The sequence below is a fragment of the Arvicanthis niloticus genome, unplaced genomic scaffold (assembly GCF_011762505.2).
Source record: "Arvicanthis niloticus isolate mArvNil1 unplaced genomic scaffold, mArvNil1.pat.X pat_scaffold_765_arrow_ctg1, whole genome shotgun sequence".
Lineage (NCBI taxonomy): Eukaryota > Metazoa > Chordata > Mammalia > Rodentia > Muridae > Arvicanthis > Arvicanthis niloticus.
The window spans coordinates 13,037-27,298 of record NW_023046366.1 but is presented as its reverse complement, the minus strand read 5'-3'; the positions used below and the strand labels follow the sequence as shown (position 1 = coordinate 27,298).

General features: G+C 41.2%; 1 protein-coding gene across 1 annotated transcript in view; it reads left to right on the top strand.

Moving 5' to 3' along the window:
* LOC143433801 (spermatogenesis-associated protein 16-like) overlaps positions 1 to 9,881 on the top strand; it is a gene marked incomplete at its 5' end in the record, with an annotated part of 31,810 nt that extends 21,929 nt beyond the window's left edge. The window contains 2 exons of the mRNA XM_076706442.1: positions 7,064 to 7,228; positions 9,739 to 9,881. Coding sequence (XP_076562557.1) covers positions 7,064 to 7,228; positions 9,739 to 9,834 — 261 coding nt within the window. The remainder of the gene's footprint in view (positions 1 to 7,063; positions 7,229 to 9,738) is intronic.
* Positions 9,882 to 14,262: the final 4,381 nt, after the last annotated feature.

Here is a 14,262-nt window from a genome sequence, read left to right as displayed (position 1 = left end):
CGGGGGTCGTCGTGATCAGCTACTTAACATCTGTTCAGCAATTACTTGCTCGATAACATCACCAAGCATTTTAGGAACGCTATAAAATGTCTAATCTATTTGCATGATTTGTAATTTTATAAGTTACAAATAAAAAATGGCAGTGTCAGCTGAATTTCCACTGAAAATCCCCTTCTCTCCACAACTGTCTTCCACTCACTTACCTCCCCTTCTATTTCTGCTGGTAAGGAATCCATCTTTGTTTTACTTGGTTCAGGATGTTGTGCCAATGGAGTGTTATTATATTAAAAACTCCCTGCAGGGGCTTGCTTCCCATCTCAGTGGTTTATGGTCCCAAATGAAAAGCGCACACACAGCCTTTATATTTAATATGCCTTAAGCAGCACAATAGCTGGGCAACTGCCTAGCCTCCATGCTGATAGAATCTACCTCCCAAAGATAATTCCAATTATTCCTTCTAATTTGTATGTTCCGTCTTGGCTGATCCTGACCCAATTGAGCAATCCTCTAGGCTGAGCTCTCCCGGGCCCTTTACCTGGCTCTGCCTCTTTTTGGGGCACTCTTCTCAGCCATGGTATCTTTCCTCTTCCTTCCTCCCAAGTCCCGGAATCCTAAATCCCACCTGTCTCTCCTCCCCAGCTATTGGCTGCTGGCATCTTTACTTACCAATCAGAATTTAACTGAGGGCAGGTTCCCATAAGCTGCATGCAGATCCTCTCATGCAAACTAATTTGGGGGACCCCATTAGCATTGAAATAAAAGCAGCTATAAACCGAAGTGCCATAGATCCAGTGGGTTGAACGATAGATATTTGCTGCCATCTTGAGTGATTGTCCAAGATCAAGATGGCAGCCTAGTGTGGTTCTGATAAGAGAGATACTCTGGATTCTCATAAAGCTACATTTTCACTGCATCCTCCCTCATACGGCTTAGAGAGACAGCCAGAACATGAGCTCAGTTATCTATTCTCACATCTATTCTTCACCACAGCCTGCTCTGCTTTGTTTTTGTTGCTGTGATAAACATCATGACCAAAAGCAACTTGGGAGAAAAAGGGCTTATTTCGCATTATACCTTCAGTTAACAGTCCGTCTCTGAGGGAAGTCAGGGAAGGAACTCAAGCTAGGAACATTCAGGCAGGAATTGAAACAAAAATTGGCAAGCAGACTGCCAGTTGATTTGCTCTGGGGCTCGTGCTCTCTCTGTTTCTCGCTGTCTCTGTCTCCCTCTGTCTCTCTGTCTTTGTTTCTCTCTATGTCTCTCTCTATCACTCTCTTTCCCCTCTCTCTCTCCCTACATTTGTATAGAGCCCCAGGACTACCAGTCCTGGTATGGCACTGCCATCAAAGACCTCACATCAATCAACAATTAAGACAATCCTCACAGATATGAACACAGGCCAATCTGATCTAGACAACACCTGGATTGAGACTCTTTTCCTCCTGAGTGAGTCTTGGTTGTGCCAAGTTGATAATTAAAATTGACCAGGACAGGGCCCCACCCTCATAACCTCAGCTTACCCTAATTACTTTGTGCACAGGCTTCATCTTCAAACAGGTTCCCATTGACACTTGAGGTTGAACATAGGAACTAGAAAGTGACACATTTTGTCCACAACAGTCTCATTAGCAATACTACAAATTTTGGGTCTTTTTCTGAAGTTTACTCCCTTCCTTTCTCTCTCTCTCTCTCTCTCTCTCTCTCTCTCTCTCTCTCTCTCTCTCATCTCATATCCTCACTGTCACCATTGGGTATTAAAGTCTTCACTACCAAGAATCACCATGTGCTCATTGGTTGACTGCCTCTGTGCATGGCTACCCTGGCAGCACCTGCTGGGTGCCATGTGCTGTAGAAGGAGTCTGTCTGCTCTAAATCTCTGGTTCAACACCTGCCTTACCTCCTTACTTGTTTAGAAACTGATGGTATGATTTGCTGCTGGCTTGGATCACATGGTCTGAGTGCAGGTTGGGACTTACTAAATGTTAGGCATTTTTCAGGGTCCATCACTGCTTCCCGTCTCATGTCTCCAAGTATATCCTGACCATTTGGAAATTTTTATAAAATTCCAAATTTTATAAACTTTATTTTATGACTTTATGGAGCTGAAAATATCAACTCCTAACCAAAATTAAAAGATTTTTTTTATATCCAATCAGCGATGGCCTCTGCTCTGGAACCAATCTCAGAATAGTAGATGCCAGAAGTCTTGTTCTCTCTGTCTCCCCCAGTTATGAGTAATATCAACTTTCTGTATCTGCTTCTGTCGGAAACAACACTTTAGGAAGACTATCTCTATGGAAGTGAGTGGTTGCAAAGGTTCTCTGAGACACCAGGTATTGGCTTCCAATGTGTAGGCTCCCAAACACTGGCTTTCAGGTCTCGTGGTTGCCCAGCCAAAGCTCCATAAAGCAGGACCAAGTAAAGCTGGCTACAAAGGCAACTTAATTAAGCAAACAATGAGTTGGTGCCTAGAAAGTATTGCTGCTTGCTACCGCTAACAAGCAGTCCTTAGTGGTATGTTTTTATCTATTCATGTATCAAATACCATGCTTTGAACCAGTATACACTGTGCTGTTCATACATTTGCCCTAGTGTGTGACTCTGGTAAAAGCAGCCATTTGGCCAAGGTGTGTAAGCACTTTATTAAGCATTCGGGTTCATGGAAACTTTAATTATTCGTGCTGGTTTGGGTTTTGTTTGACAAAGGGGTTGTTACATGGATCTTCCTTTTTCCTTGAACATCTTGTGTACTTTAATTTTTCTTCTAATATGGGGGTAGTACTAGAGTCCCATAGATCTAAAGTCCTTTTCCTTCAATCACTGACTTGCTCAACTCCCCCACTCACTGGCAAAACTTGTGTCCTCTCCAGCCATGAAGCAGATCTGCTGCCCACAGTCTGAAGCTTCCATGACCACAGACTCTGACTGTGAGCTATTAGCTCAGTACATGCCTCAGTGTAAAGGACCCAGCATCCAAGACATTTCCAAAACAGTGACTAATGCCTGGGCAACATATCTATCCTGAAGAACCTTGAATTTGTCAGTCGTTCTTTCCTTTTTTTTTTACATCTTTTTAATTAATTTTTTATTGGATATTTTATTTACATTTCAGATGTTATCCCCTTTCCCCATTTCCCCCCACCCAGAAACCCCTTATCCCATCCCCCCCTCCTTCTGCTTCTATGAGGATGTGCCCCCACCCACCTACTCCCACCTACAGGCCATTAAATTCCCCCACACTGGGGCATCTAGCCTTCAAGGGACCCAGGACTTCCTCTCCCACCTATGCCCAACAAGGCCATCCTCCTCTATACATACAGCTGGAGCCATGGGTCCCTCACTATGTGCTCCCAGGCTGGTGGTTTAGACCCTGGGAGCTCTGGTTGGTTGGTATTGTTGCTCTCCTCATAGGGCCGTAAACCCCTTCAGCTCCTTCAGCTCCTTCTCTCTAACTCCTCCATTGGGAACCCCATGATCAGCTCAATGGTTAACTGTGAGCATCTGCCTCTGTACATGTCAAGCTCTGGCAGACCTCTAAGGAGACAGTCATACTTCTTTTTCTTTTATTGGATATTTTATTTATTTACAATACAGATGTCATCCCCTTTCCCCATTTCCTCTCCCTAGAACCCCCTATCCTGTATCCCCTCTTTCTTTATGCTTTTATACCATTTTGATTACATGCATGTATTAAGGTCAGTTCTAGGTTGAGGGTCTAGCAATACAATAGATGCAAATAGTCAAGGAACAAGCAATACAATAAACACAAATAGTCAAAGAACAAGCAAGGCGTTAAACCCAGTTACATGAACTCTCCCGTGATCACTGTTTCTAAGGGCTTATCAGGGTGACCAAAGTATCTGAGTGCACTTCCCTGTCCTACCCCAAGGTCATTTTCAAGTCAAAAGCCAACTTCCTTGTTCTAGCCTAATATTTAGATTCCTGCCTGAGATTACGTCTTTGTTGTAGCCTAAGATTTAGATTCCTACATGAAATTACTTCTTTGTTCTAGCCTAATGTCAGATTCCAGCCTGAAGCCTACTTCCTTGTCCTTTCGCAATGAGACAGTCATTCTTAATGCAGTGATTCAGACATGACTTTGCACGTCCAGTAAGGCATCTATTAGATAGATAGATAGATAGATAGATAGATAGATAGATAGATAGATAGATATTTGGGACCTCTATCTTTATATCTAATCCCAATTGCTAAGAAAGTAAGAAAGATGCTTTGTGTCATATATGCTCAGAGATTTTCTTTTTTTTTTCAGTCTTTATTTATTTATTTATTTATTTATTAGATATTTTATTTACATATTAAAGATTAACATATCTATAAATAGGAGGTATATATCCAGCATCTTTATTTAGAGAAAAAGTTAACATGACAGCGCACTAAATTATAATAATATAATAACACTAAGTTATAATATCATTGCAAAATTTTTCACTGGCTACTTTAATTTCAAATTTTTCTACAGTGAAATAAAAGGGTACATGTTTTGTTCTCCACAAAATAAATATATAAAAAATAGGATAACAACATATCTTCAAAGAAACATATTAAATATAAAGTGAGCATAACAAAGCTTTTTCCTAAATCCTTGCACAGATCATAACTAAGAAATTTTCTTAACCTGAACACTGAAGTCAGACAGAGAAGTCTGGTAATAAAAAAAGGCTGAAAGCTTTGGAGCTGGGACACAGAAGTCCCTGTGTGATGCTCTGCGTGTGTGACGCTCTGTGAGTGTGTGTGTGTGTGTGTGTGTGTGTGTGTGTGTGTGTGTCTGAGAGAGAGGGGGGAGGGAGAGAGAGAGAGACTACAAGGGAACATGAATTTTAACTTCTTGCATGAATTGGTAGACAGCAAAGATGGTGGTCTTCCCTGGGCTGAAGGAGGTTCCTGTGTCTCAGACAGTGATATCCTTTACACTCTGTCACAGGCTTAGTTTATATGTCTCCATAGATGGCTTTTACAGGCCCACAATGCATAGATAAACAAAGATGTTCTGATTTTTTACAAGCTATAACCTAAAATATTACAGCATGAATGTCAACCCATCATTCCAACATCCTTGCATGAGCGCTTTCTTTTTTTCTTAATTCCTCACTTCTGAAGACTTTAGTCCTAAGGTCTTCAGTTTTTCTGTATGGTGCTATGCCTTTCCATTCATGAGCCCTGCTGGCTGTTGGCAGTCTTGAACCGTCTACACTGCGTTCCCTGGCTAAATGCTTAAGAATTCAAATCATAAAATCTCTTGCTGTACGTGAAGCTTTCTTCACAGGGTGACTTACCAGAAAGTGACCTAACTAACAATGCTTTAACAGCTCGTTAATTTTACTTTTAATTTCTTCCATTTAAATGCATTTAAAGTTGTTTACATGTGCACGTGTGAAGGGAATAGTAGTACATGCTTCCTATCCACTCTCTGTTTACAAGTAATGTTTCTATATGCTATGCCAAATGGAAATCCCCTCCAAAGGCTAGCCTTCGCCTCTCATAAGATTGCACTGCACACTTATTTGCTCAGCATTTATCCATAATTGCTGCTAAGTCCAGGTGATTCTCCGCCAGAGCCTTCATTTGAACTTGCTATTTGCCTAACCTTCATTGCACCCAGGTGAGGTTTTAGCTTCAATCTTGGCCACTTTATTATACTCTCTCCAGAAGCTCAGGGGCCATTTGATGGCTTCTACCCTTTTACCAGGAGCGCTCACGCCCTTCCCCAGGACTAGGTGTTTACCCTATTTCCTTCATTTTCCGCTATTTCCTTGATTTTTTCTTACAGCAGCCACATTAGAACACCCCTGCTGACATCGGATATTGATGTTCGTCTTTTCCCACTCAGTCTTTCAAAAGCCCTCATCTTGCATATACACAACATTGATCTATGGCTTCCTGATAGCCAGAATTGCATTTGGTTGTGGGGAAGAGAGGGGTGGGTGACTATGAGCAGACATGTAGGTTCCCTCCCTGGGGTCTCATCCATATGGAACACTTCCTGTTTTGTTATGCATCCAACAATCAGGCTAACAAAGCACTGTTGCTTTCAACTATTTTTATTTTCCTGGTGTTTTGGAAAATTACACTAATAGATTATGCTCCCTGAGCACGCTGTTCTCTGAAGCTGAGTCACTACAGCGGTTCTCTACAGCTACCCACATTGTTTCTTTTAGGAAAGACAAAGGAAGCAATTGTTCTTCTGTGAGACAATACGGTTCCTTCTTCTGACTTGCTTTGCTTTGCTTGACAAAATGCCATTGTTCGGGGACCAGGTTGCAAACAGTTAGCTGTTTCATCAGTTCAGGCAAAGGATCTCAAACCCACCGTCTGGAATCATCACTCCTAGAATTCCATAGAGTTTCATAGAAACAACTAATCAGAAACAATAGCTAGAGATGGATGGTGTCACTTGGACAGCACAGGTGGCTCTGGAGGAGAAATGAAACCAAAAGAAGGCCCAACCCTCGTTCACTTCCAGATTCTAGGCAAGTGACACCTTCTTGGGCTTGCTGTCAGTCACAACACTGTCTTGACACTTGAGAGCATCACTCTCTAATTTCAAGTTGAAGTTCAGATGATCAGTAATATTAATTTCTAACCATGTTTTTTCTCCTTAGAGGAAAATTTTAGGAAGAAATACCATGTTTCCTTCCAAGGAGTCAGTTGATACAAATCCACAATCTAAGATAGTCCCTACCAGATACTAAGCTACAGGAAATGATGTCATCTAAATTGATTTAATGTCATCTAAATTGATTGAATGTCATCTAATAGATAGATAGATAGATAGATAGATAGATAGGATAGGATAGATATAGGTAGACGATAAACAGGCAGAAGATAGATGATAGATACATGGATGGGTTAATGGATGGATGGATGGATGGATGGATGGATACAAATGGATAGATAGACAGACAGATAGATAGATGGATAGACAGGTAAACAGACAGATAGATAGATGATATAGACCCTTTTGCCCGACCCTGACTTGACTTCAGTCTGAGAGGTCTGGTTCTGTGCTCTTGTCCTGAAACATTCCTTTTTCCTGTGAGACCAGGGGAATTTCCATGCATGCTCAGGTGTGATGGAGAAATTGCACTATGCCAGCCTCCTCAGCCGACTGCAGAGAGTGAAGGAGCAGGCCCAGGTGATCAATCAAGCAATGGCAGAGCTGGCAACCATCCCTTATCTCCAGGACATCAGTCAACAGGAGGCGGAATTGGTAAGTATTTGTTTCTCTTTGTTTAAGCTTTCACAGGCCCTGAGCCAACAGAAGACTGATGGGGGCTGAAAAGGCTTGTGGTAATAACTGTGGTCTGAAGGGAGACGCCAGACCTCATCCAGCATTCAAATGAAGACACCGGAAGATGAGGGCAGTGCGGATCTATGTGCCTGCTTTCCCTTTTCTTTCTTCCTCTTTGTATATTTAGCAAGACCCTTGTAATGTGCATAAAACATAGGAAAGAGCTAATTATCCATATTTTATATAAAGTTTTCATTTCTAATATGTGTGTGTATGTGTTGTGTGTGTAAAAACACATTGAGAAAACTAGACACCTTGTTCTTGTACAGACCCAGTCAAAAACTACTTAAAGGAATAGTTTAGAAGCAATCTTCAAACAGATGTGTGTATTATGACCTTAATTAATATTAGAAATCATACCACCTCATTTGAAAAGTAATTATTGAACAGTGTGCTGCCCATTCAAGGAGAGGTCTGGAGAGCCTAATGTGTCATGGGGAAGGGCTCTTTACTTTGAAGCTTTAATTGAGAGTAGCTAAAACTAATTATAGCCTTGAATTGGATTCGCAGCATAAGGATGAGAACAGCCCGAACTGATTACCTGTAATTTTCAGATAACTAAAGGAACCCTCCCTCTTTGAGCTTTTACAGATGTAACGAAGAAATGAGCTTCCAGTATTTATAATATTTATCTAGACTTTTTAAAAAGTGTATTAAATAAATACTGATCTTCAGAATAAGCATAAGTGTAGCAATCTGCCTAGCCCACTAATAATGTCATGCATACTAAAGATGAAACCAGTGCAATAAACCTGCTTTTTCAGGAATTTATAAGTCCAAACAAGTAATGACACTGCCTGACCCATTCTGGTGATATGCAGAACACCCTTTAAAAAGCTGTGCTCATCCTGCCATCCAGGCAGCATTCAACAGCGTGGGAAGTGTGTTGCTATCAAAGGACATTGTGTATAGCCAATTTTAGATGATTAAGGCTCCTCAAAAAAAAGAGAAGCAAAGAAAATGCTAATTTAGAAAGGAAAATGTTGGTTCTGTCTCCTAAAAATGCACATTCAAGACTTAAATGAAAAAACAAGTGTACAGAAATGACCTGAAGAAAGCCTCACACCTGTGAGGATTCCCTACCCCAGAAATGCTTGGATTTCAAAATGTGCACCAAACGGTTCAAAACTGACATCGTCAACAGACGTTCCAGGTGTACAATTTTTTTCAGGAGCTTATCATTTATAAAATGATATTTTGTGGGATATTTTTATATTTTATACACTCCCAAAATGTAGAAAGGTAGACAGATGAGTGACTGAATGGTAGGTAGCTAGATGGATAGACAGATTGAAAAATGATAGATACACAAATAGGTGTGTGCATACAGCCCCACCCACTATCTGACCAGTCTGCATCTTTCATCACTTTATGCCATAGATTTTACTTTCCAGTTTCCAAGTAAGGGTCAGCCTTAGAAAGTAAGCCCCAACCTGACCTTGTAGGACACTGTGAAAACAGAGACCTTTCAACATAGGTTTCTTGAGTGATTCTGCTCCCTGCCTGATTAACCTCTGGAGCACCAGAGAGGTCATGCAAGGGTTAAACATTCAGGATAATGTGTTCTGATGCAGCCCACCCATTGTGAACCTCTGTTCTCACTCTCTTGCTCAGTGGAGCTTTGAACTTGGTTTCTTCCTGCCTCAGCCCCACCCCCCACCCGCTACCATGACTGTTCTTTGGCTGTTCAGTTGTTTATTTCTTCTGAGACAAAGTCTCAGGTAGACCAAACTCACCACTACCTGAGGCTGCTCTTGAGCTCCTGATCCTGCTGCCTCCACCTGTCACGTTCAGGGATGGCGGGCATGCACCACCACCACTCATCATATTGTTTTCAGTTGGAATATGGCAAATGGCTTTTTGGTAGGTAAAGTGTGAAAATTCAAAGGGACTTTTAAAACAAAAGAAAGAAAAAAACAGAAGAAGAAATAGTTATTTCAAAACGTTAACAATAGTAAAAGAGTTTAAATGAACGCGATTGTTTTAAGAGGCAATAAAATATCACAGTTTGAGTATTGTCCTCTGGAGAGCTTTTTCATGATGCCTAGAATTATGATACATTAGCCTCAGGAGAAAATGCTAAAACACATTCATGTACTACACGCCGTTTCCTGAGAGAATTAACTTCTGCCATCATCCTTTACAGCCCAGATCTGCTTTTAACAAAACACCAGCACTAACTACATTAAAACCTGTATGTTCCCTACAAATTTCGAGGAGGACTCTTTCCATTGTTTCAATAGCTTAATCGTGGAGCAGTCCTCAGGAATGACTGAAGCAGAGTCGAGGTGGCCGTCTTCATTGTGCAGAATATGAGTAATAAAACCATCAGCATACAAATGATTTTTTAATTAGGTTTTAATCTGTGTATTTAGAGAAGTTATTTCTGCTCGAATTCCATGCCGATAATTTTTATCTTGGTATCACAGCTGCAGTCGCTAATGGCAGACGCCATGGACACCCTTGAAGGAAGAAAGAGTGATAAGGAGCGTGTGTGGAATACAATCCAAAAGGTAAAATTCTGAGCTGAAGGAAAATACATCTTATCCTCTGAGAAAATGTCCACCTTGGGTCAAATCTGTCTAGAAGATAAAAAAAGAAATGAAAGAAGTCCCTGGGGTTGTTTTCGGTCTGCTTTCTTTGTGAGGTGAATGCAGTGGAGAAAAGTAGAAATGTAACCAAAACCAAGGAGGGTTTTTGTTTTTTTCTTTTGTTTTCTTTTTAATTTGTTCCTGTGCACTGTGGCCATTGTACCCACCATCCTTCCAGATCATGCTCCTTTTCACTTTCTACTTAAATGACCATTTCTTCATTATATATATTTACTTTATATATACACATAAATATGTATTTTATAACATATACATACATATATATATATACATATATACATATATACACACATATACACATATACACATCATATACACATATACACATATATGTATGCATCTCTGAGCCCTGGCTGGCTTCAAACTCAGAGAACTGCCTGGGATTAAAGGCATGTGTCACCACTGCCTAGCTTGTAATGACAATTTTAAAAACAATTTTCCTTGGAATTTCCATGGATTTTTCAACTACTAATTTTTCTTTTGTTTTGTTTTGTTTTGTTTTGTGTTTTTTTTCTCAATCACTTCAGATGCATTGGCTACAGCCCAGATCAAGCTCCAGAATCTCACACATTGGTGGGTTTGGTCAGGGAGAAGCATAGTGGCTAGTTGCTCAGGGCAACATTTGTGGAGAGGCACCTGGCCCCAGGTACTCAGGAGACTTGTGTGCCAATATAAGTCTGTCTGAAAATGTAAGGGTTGGCAATGGCTAGGTCTCCAGTTCAGTTCCAGGTAATACATTCTGATTGTTCTCTTCCTCATTAAGTCTCTTCCCATCCCTTTGTGCGATCCTGAGGTCAGAAAACATAAAAGGATCCAAACAAAGAAGGCTTTGGTCTGAAAGGAAACACCCAGCTGGGAGGCCTCTTGTGAATCAGAAGAGGCCCCTATGCTCAGAAATAACTCATAAATCTGAAGATATACGTGGGAAACAAAATCAACAGAATTCATAGATACTTGAGTGTCCATCACAACAGAAAGGATATTAGATATCAGGGATACTTTGCTGAATAGAAGCAGTGTGGTATATGAATGTCTGTATATGAATGTCTATGAGTGGCTGTGAACAACGTGCTTTCATAACCTATGGAAACAGATGAGAACACCAAGTCTGGGAGATCAGAAAACCATCTGTGTGAATGTGGTATTTCTACAACATTTAAAAATTAATGTTCATTACCTAGGTGAAAGGAAAGATTGGAAGGTGGGAAGATACCTTAGTGGGTAAAGTACTTGGAGTATGTGGACATGATTTTAATTCCCAGACCACGTTTAAAAAAAAAAAAAAGCCATTTGTGATGGTGAACACTTGGCATCCTAGGGCAGAGGAGGTGGAGACAGGCCTCTCCCTGGGACTCAGTGGCAGCCAATCAAGCTTACTTAGTGAGTTTTAACCAGTCAAAGACCCTGTCTCCAAAAAAGGTGGATGGCAGCTGAAAAAATGTGGCCCAAGCTTGTCCTCTGGCCTCTAGCCTACAAATTCTGAGAGAGAGAGAGAGAGAGAGAGAGAGAGAGAGAGAGAGAGAGAGAGAGAGAGAGACTGGGCCTGTCATAGGCTTTTGAAGCCTAAAATCCTAACCCCAATGACCTATCTTCTCTAGCAAGGCCACACCTCCTAAATCTTCCCAAAACAGTTCCACTCATTAGGGACCATGCATTCAAACACATGAGCTTATATAGGGCCATTCTCATTCAAACCTCTACAGCATCTTACAGAAGATTTATTTGGGGCTTACAATCCCAGAGGGAGAACCATAATAGCAGAGAACATGGCGGAAGATAGGTGGGTATGAGCTGTAGCAGCAGCTGAGAGCTTCTATCTTGCACCACAAACAGAAAGCAGAGAGCACACTCCAAAAGGCACAAGTCTGCCCCCAGTGTGATGCTTAGTCTTGGTTGTCAACTCGACAATATCTGGAATTAACTATAACCCAAAAGTAGAGGACATGCCTCATCTGTGAGGGATTACTGCTTAACTCAGCTTGGGAAGATCTACTCATCCAAATCTCTGAGGTAAAAAGACACGCCTTGAATCCAGCTCTAATCCAGATTGAATCTGGGTCTTGCCTGCTACTGGAATCCTATATAAAGACACAGGAGAAGGAAGTCTTTGCCCTTTGCCTGCTTGCTCTTGCCTTGCTGGAACATCCATTCCTTCCCTGGCATTAGGCCTACTTCTTTGGGACTTCAGCATATACTGGAGACCAGCTGAACTGAACAACTACTAGATTCTTGGACTTTAAATTTATTGCCAGCCATTGTTGGATTAGCTGAACCACAGATTGAAAATCATTCTAATAAATTCATATATATATATATATATATATATATATATATAGAGAGAGAGAGAGAGAGAGAGAGATTCATCTATGAATGTTGTTACTCTAGAGAACCCTGACTAATACACCCCAGAGACATACCTCCTCTCGAAAAGCTATACCTCCTAATCCTTCCCAAACAGCTTCATGAACTGAGTACCAAGTATTTGAATATTTGAGTTCGTGAAGGTCATTCTCAATCGAACCACCATGCCATGCGTATATACAGCTAAAGCACTCCTACAGGAAATAAAATAAGGAATGGTGTCAAGATATTTGCTTGAGCAAGATGGGGTCTGTAGAGAGACTTTCTGGTGCCATTTACCAAAGAAAGGAAGTGTTACAGGGATGACTTTGGCTAATAATATAAACTGCATTAGATTGTAACCAGGAGGGACAAGCCACACTAGGTAGCTGAATGAGAATTTAATACAGGAGATAAAGGCAGGTGCTGCCCAGAACGACAACCTGAGTTGAATTCCAGGGAGCCACATGTTGGAAAGAGAAAACTGGTTTCCATTAGTTGTCCCTTGACCTCCACACATATATCATGTATGTGTGTGTGTGGACAGGGGGAGAAATGAGAAAAATATAATTTTTGAGATAAATAACTAGAAAGTTGTTAAACAAGAATAGAAAGGGAGAGAAAATACAGAAAATCAGTGCCATTCAGTGGAGCCAGGGATCCAAGAGAAAAGGTTGGGGTGACAAAATGTAAGAAAATTGGATCAGAAAGTTGTCAAGCCAAAACTCAGGCATCAAGTGCAAGGTGCCGCTCTGTCACTCCTGGGTCTCGGGAGTCAAATAAAGGTTCCAGAAGGGCTGGGCCACAGACTCTTGAGAGTGATACACTCACCCACTGATACTGTAAAGTCATGAGGAGTTCAGTGGTCTTTGGAGGAATTCTCTAGCTTTTGAGAAAACTAGGTTCAGAAGCAGTATGTGTTTCTCTACTGGAGATAGCTCTTCTGCTGAGATGCTCACAGAAGACAGGAATAATCAGAAGGCAGAGAGGAAAAAGCAAGCCCGTCCGTCTCTTCCATTCCTCTGGTGACAGAGACTAACAGCTGGCAAAGCAGAGGTGGGGTTTGTAGAGAGCTGGCCCTAGCATCACAGCTGACCATAGAAGAGGGGGTTTGGAGAAGAGAGAAGATAGGTTTATTAGAGAGTGTTTCAAACCTAGGTGCTGTCAAGATGCATAAGGGGAAATACGGAGCCTGAAGTTCTGCCTAAAAACTAAATGAAGGTGATAAGGAATGAGAAGACAAAAGGAGGATGAGAAGGAAGAGAAAGGACTGACTAGAGACTTAAGTTTCTAGGTCCTTGGCCAGTTAATGTTGAAATCATGCGAGTGGCTGACACTAGTAAGGCAGGTGTGTAAGCAGAGAAGAGAATTGTGAAGGGCACATTTCAAACTGTGAGAGAGAAATCGACAAAGGAGAGTAAGAGCTTGGGAAAGATTAGAGCTGAAGGGTAAGGAAATTTGATACAGAAGAGTCAGCAACATTGCCAACTGTTTCTACCAGGTATATAAAATAACTGTTTAGAACAGGGATCAGCAAATTATAAGCTGCAGGTCACGTTCAACATAGCACCTATTTCTGTTCATAAAGTTTATTGCTTGCAGCCATGCCTTTCATTTCTAGGTGCTCTGGGTCAATTCGGCCACTGTAATCACTCACCAAGTCAAAATTGTTTACTATCTAGCTATATGGAGAGGTCTGCAGTTGTACTCCAGTTTACAACATCCCAGAAATATTGCATCCACTGCATAAATATTTACAAATCCAGGTGTTCATGGAGCCACTGCCAAATGACTGAATCCTAGGGTCAGACCAAGAAGATGGAAGAGACATTAGCATCTTTCTGCATATTTTGAAAATGCTTCTTGCACTTGGCTATAAGCTACTGCTCGTGGTGCCTATGTTCATGGGCACACACCTAGCTGTGTCTAATTCTTTTGCCCCTACTTCAATTATCTGGGCTGTGTAACAAAGTGCTACCCTAAGTGCAGTGCTTTAAAAGA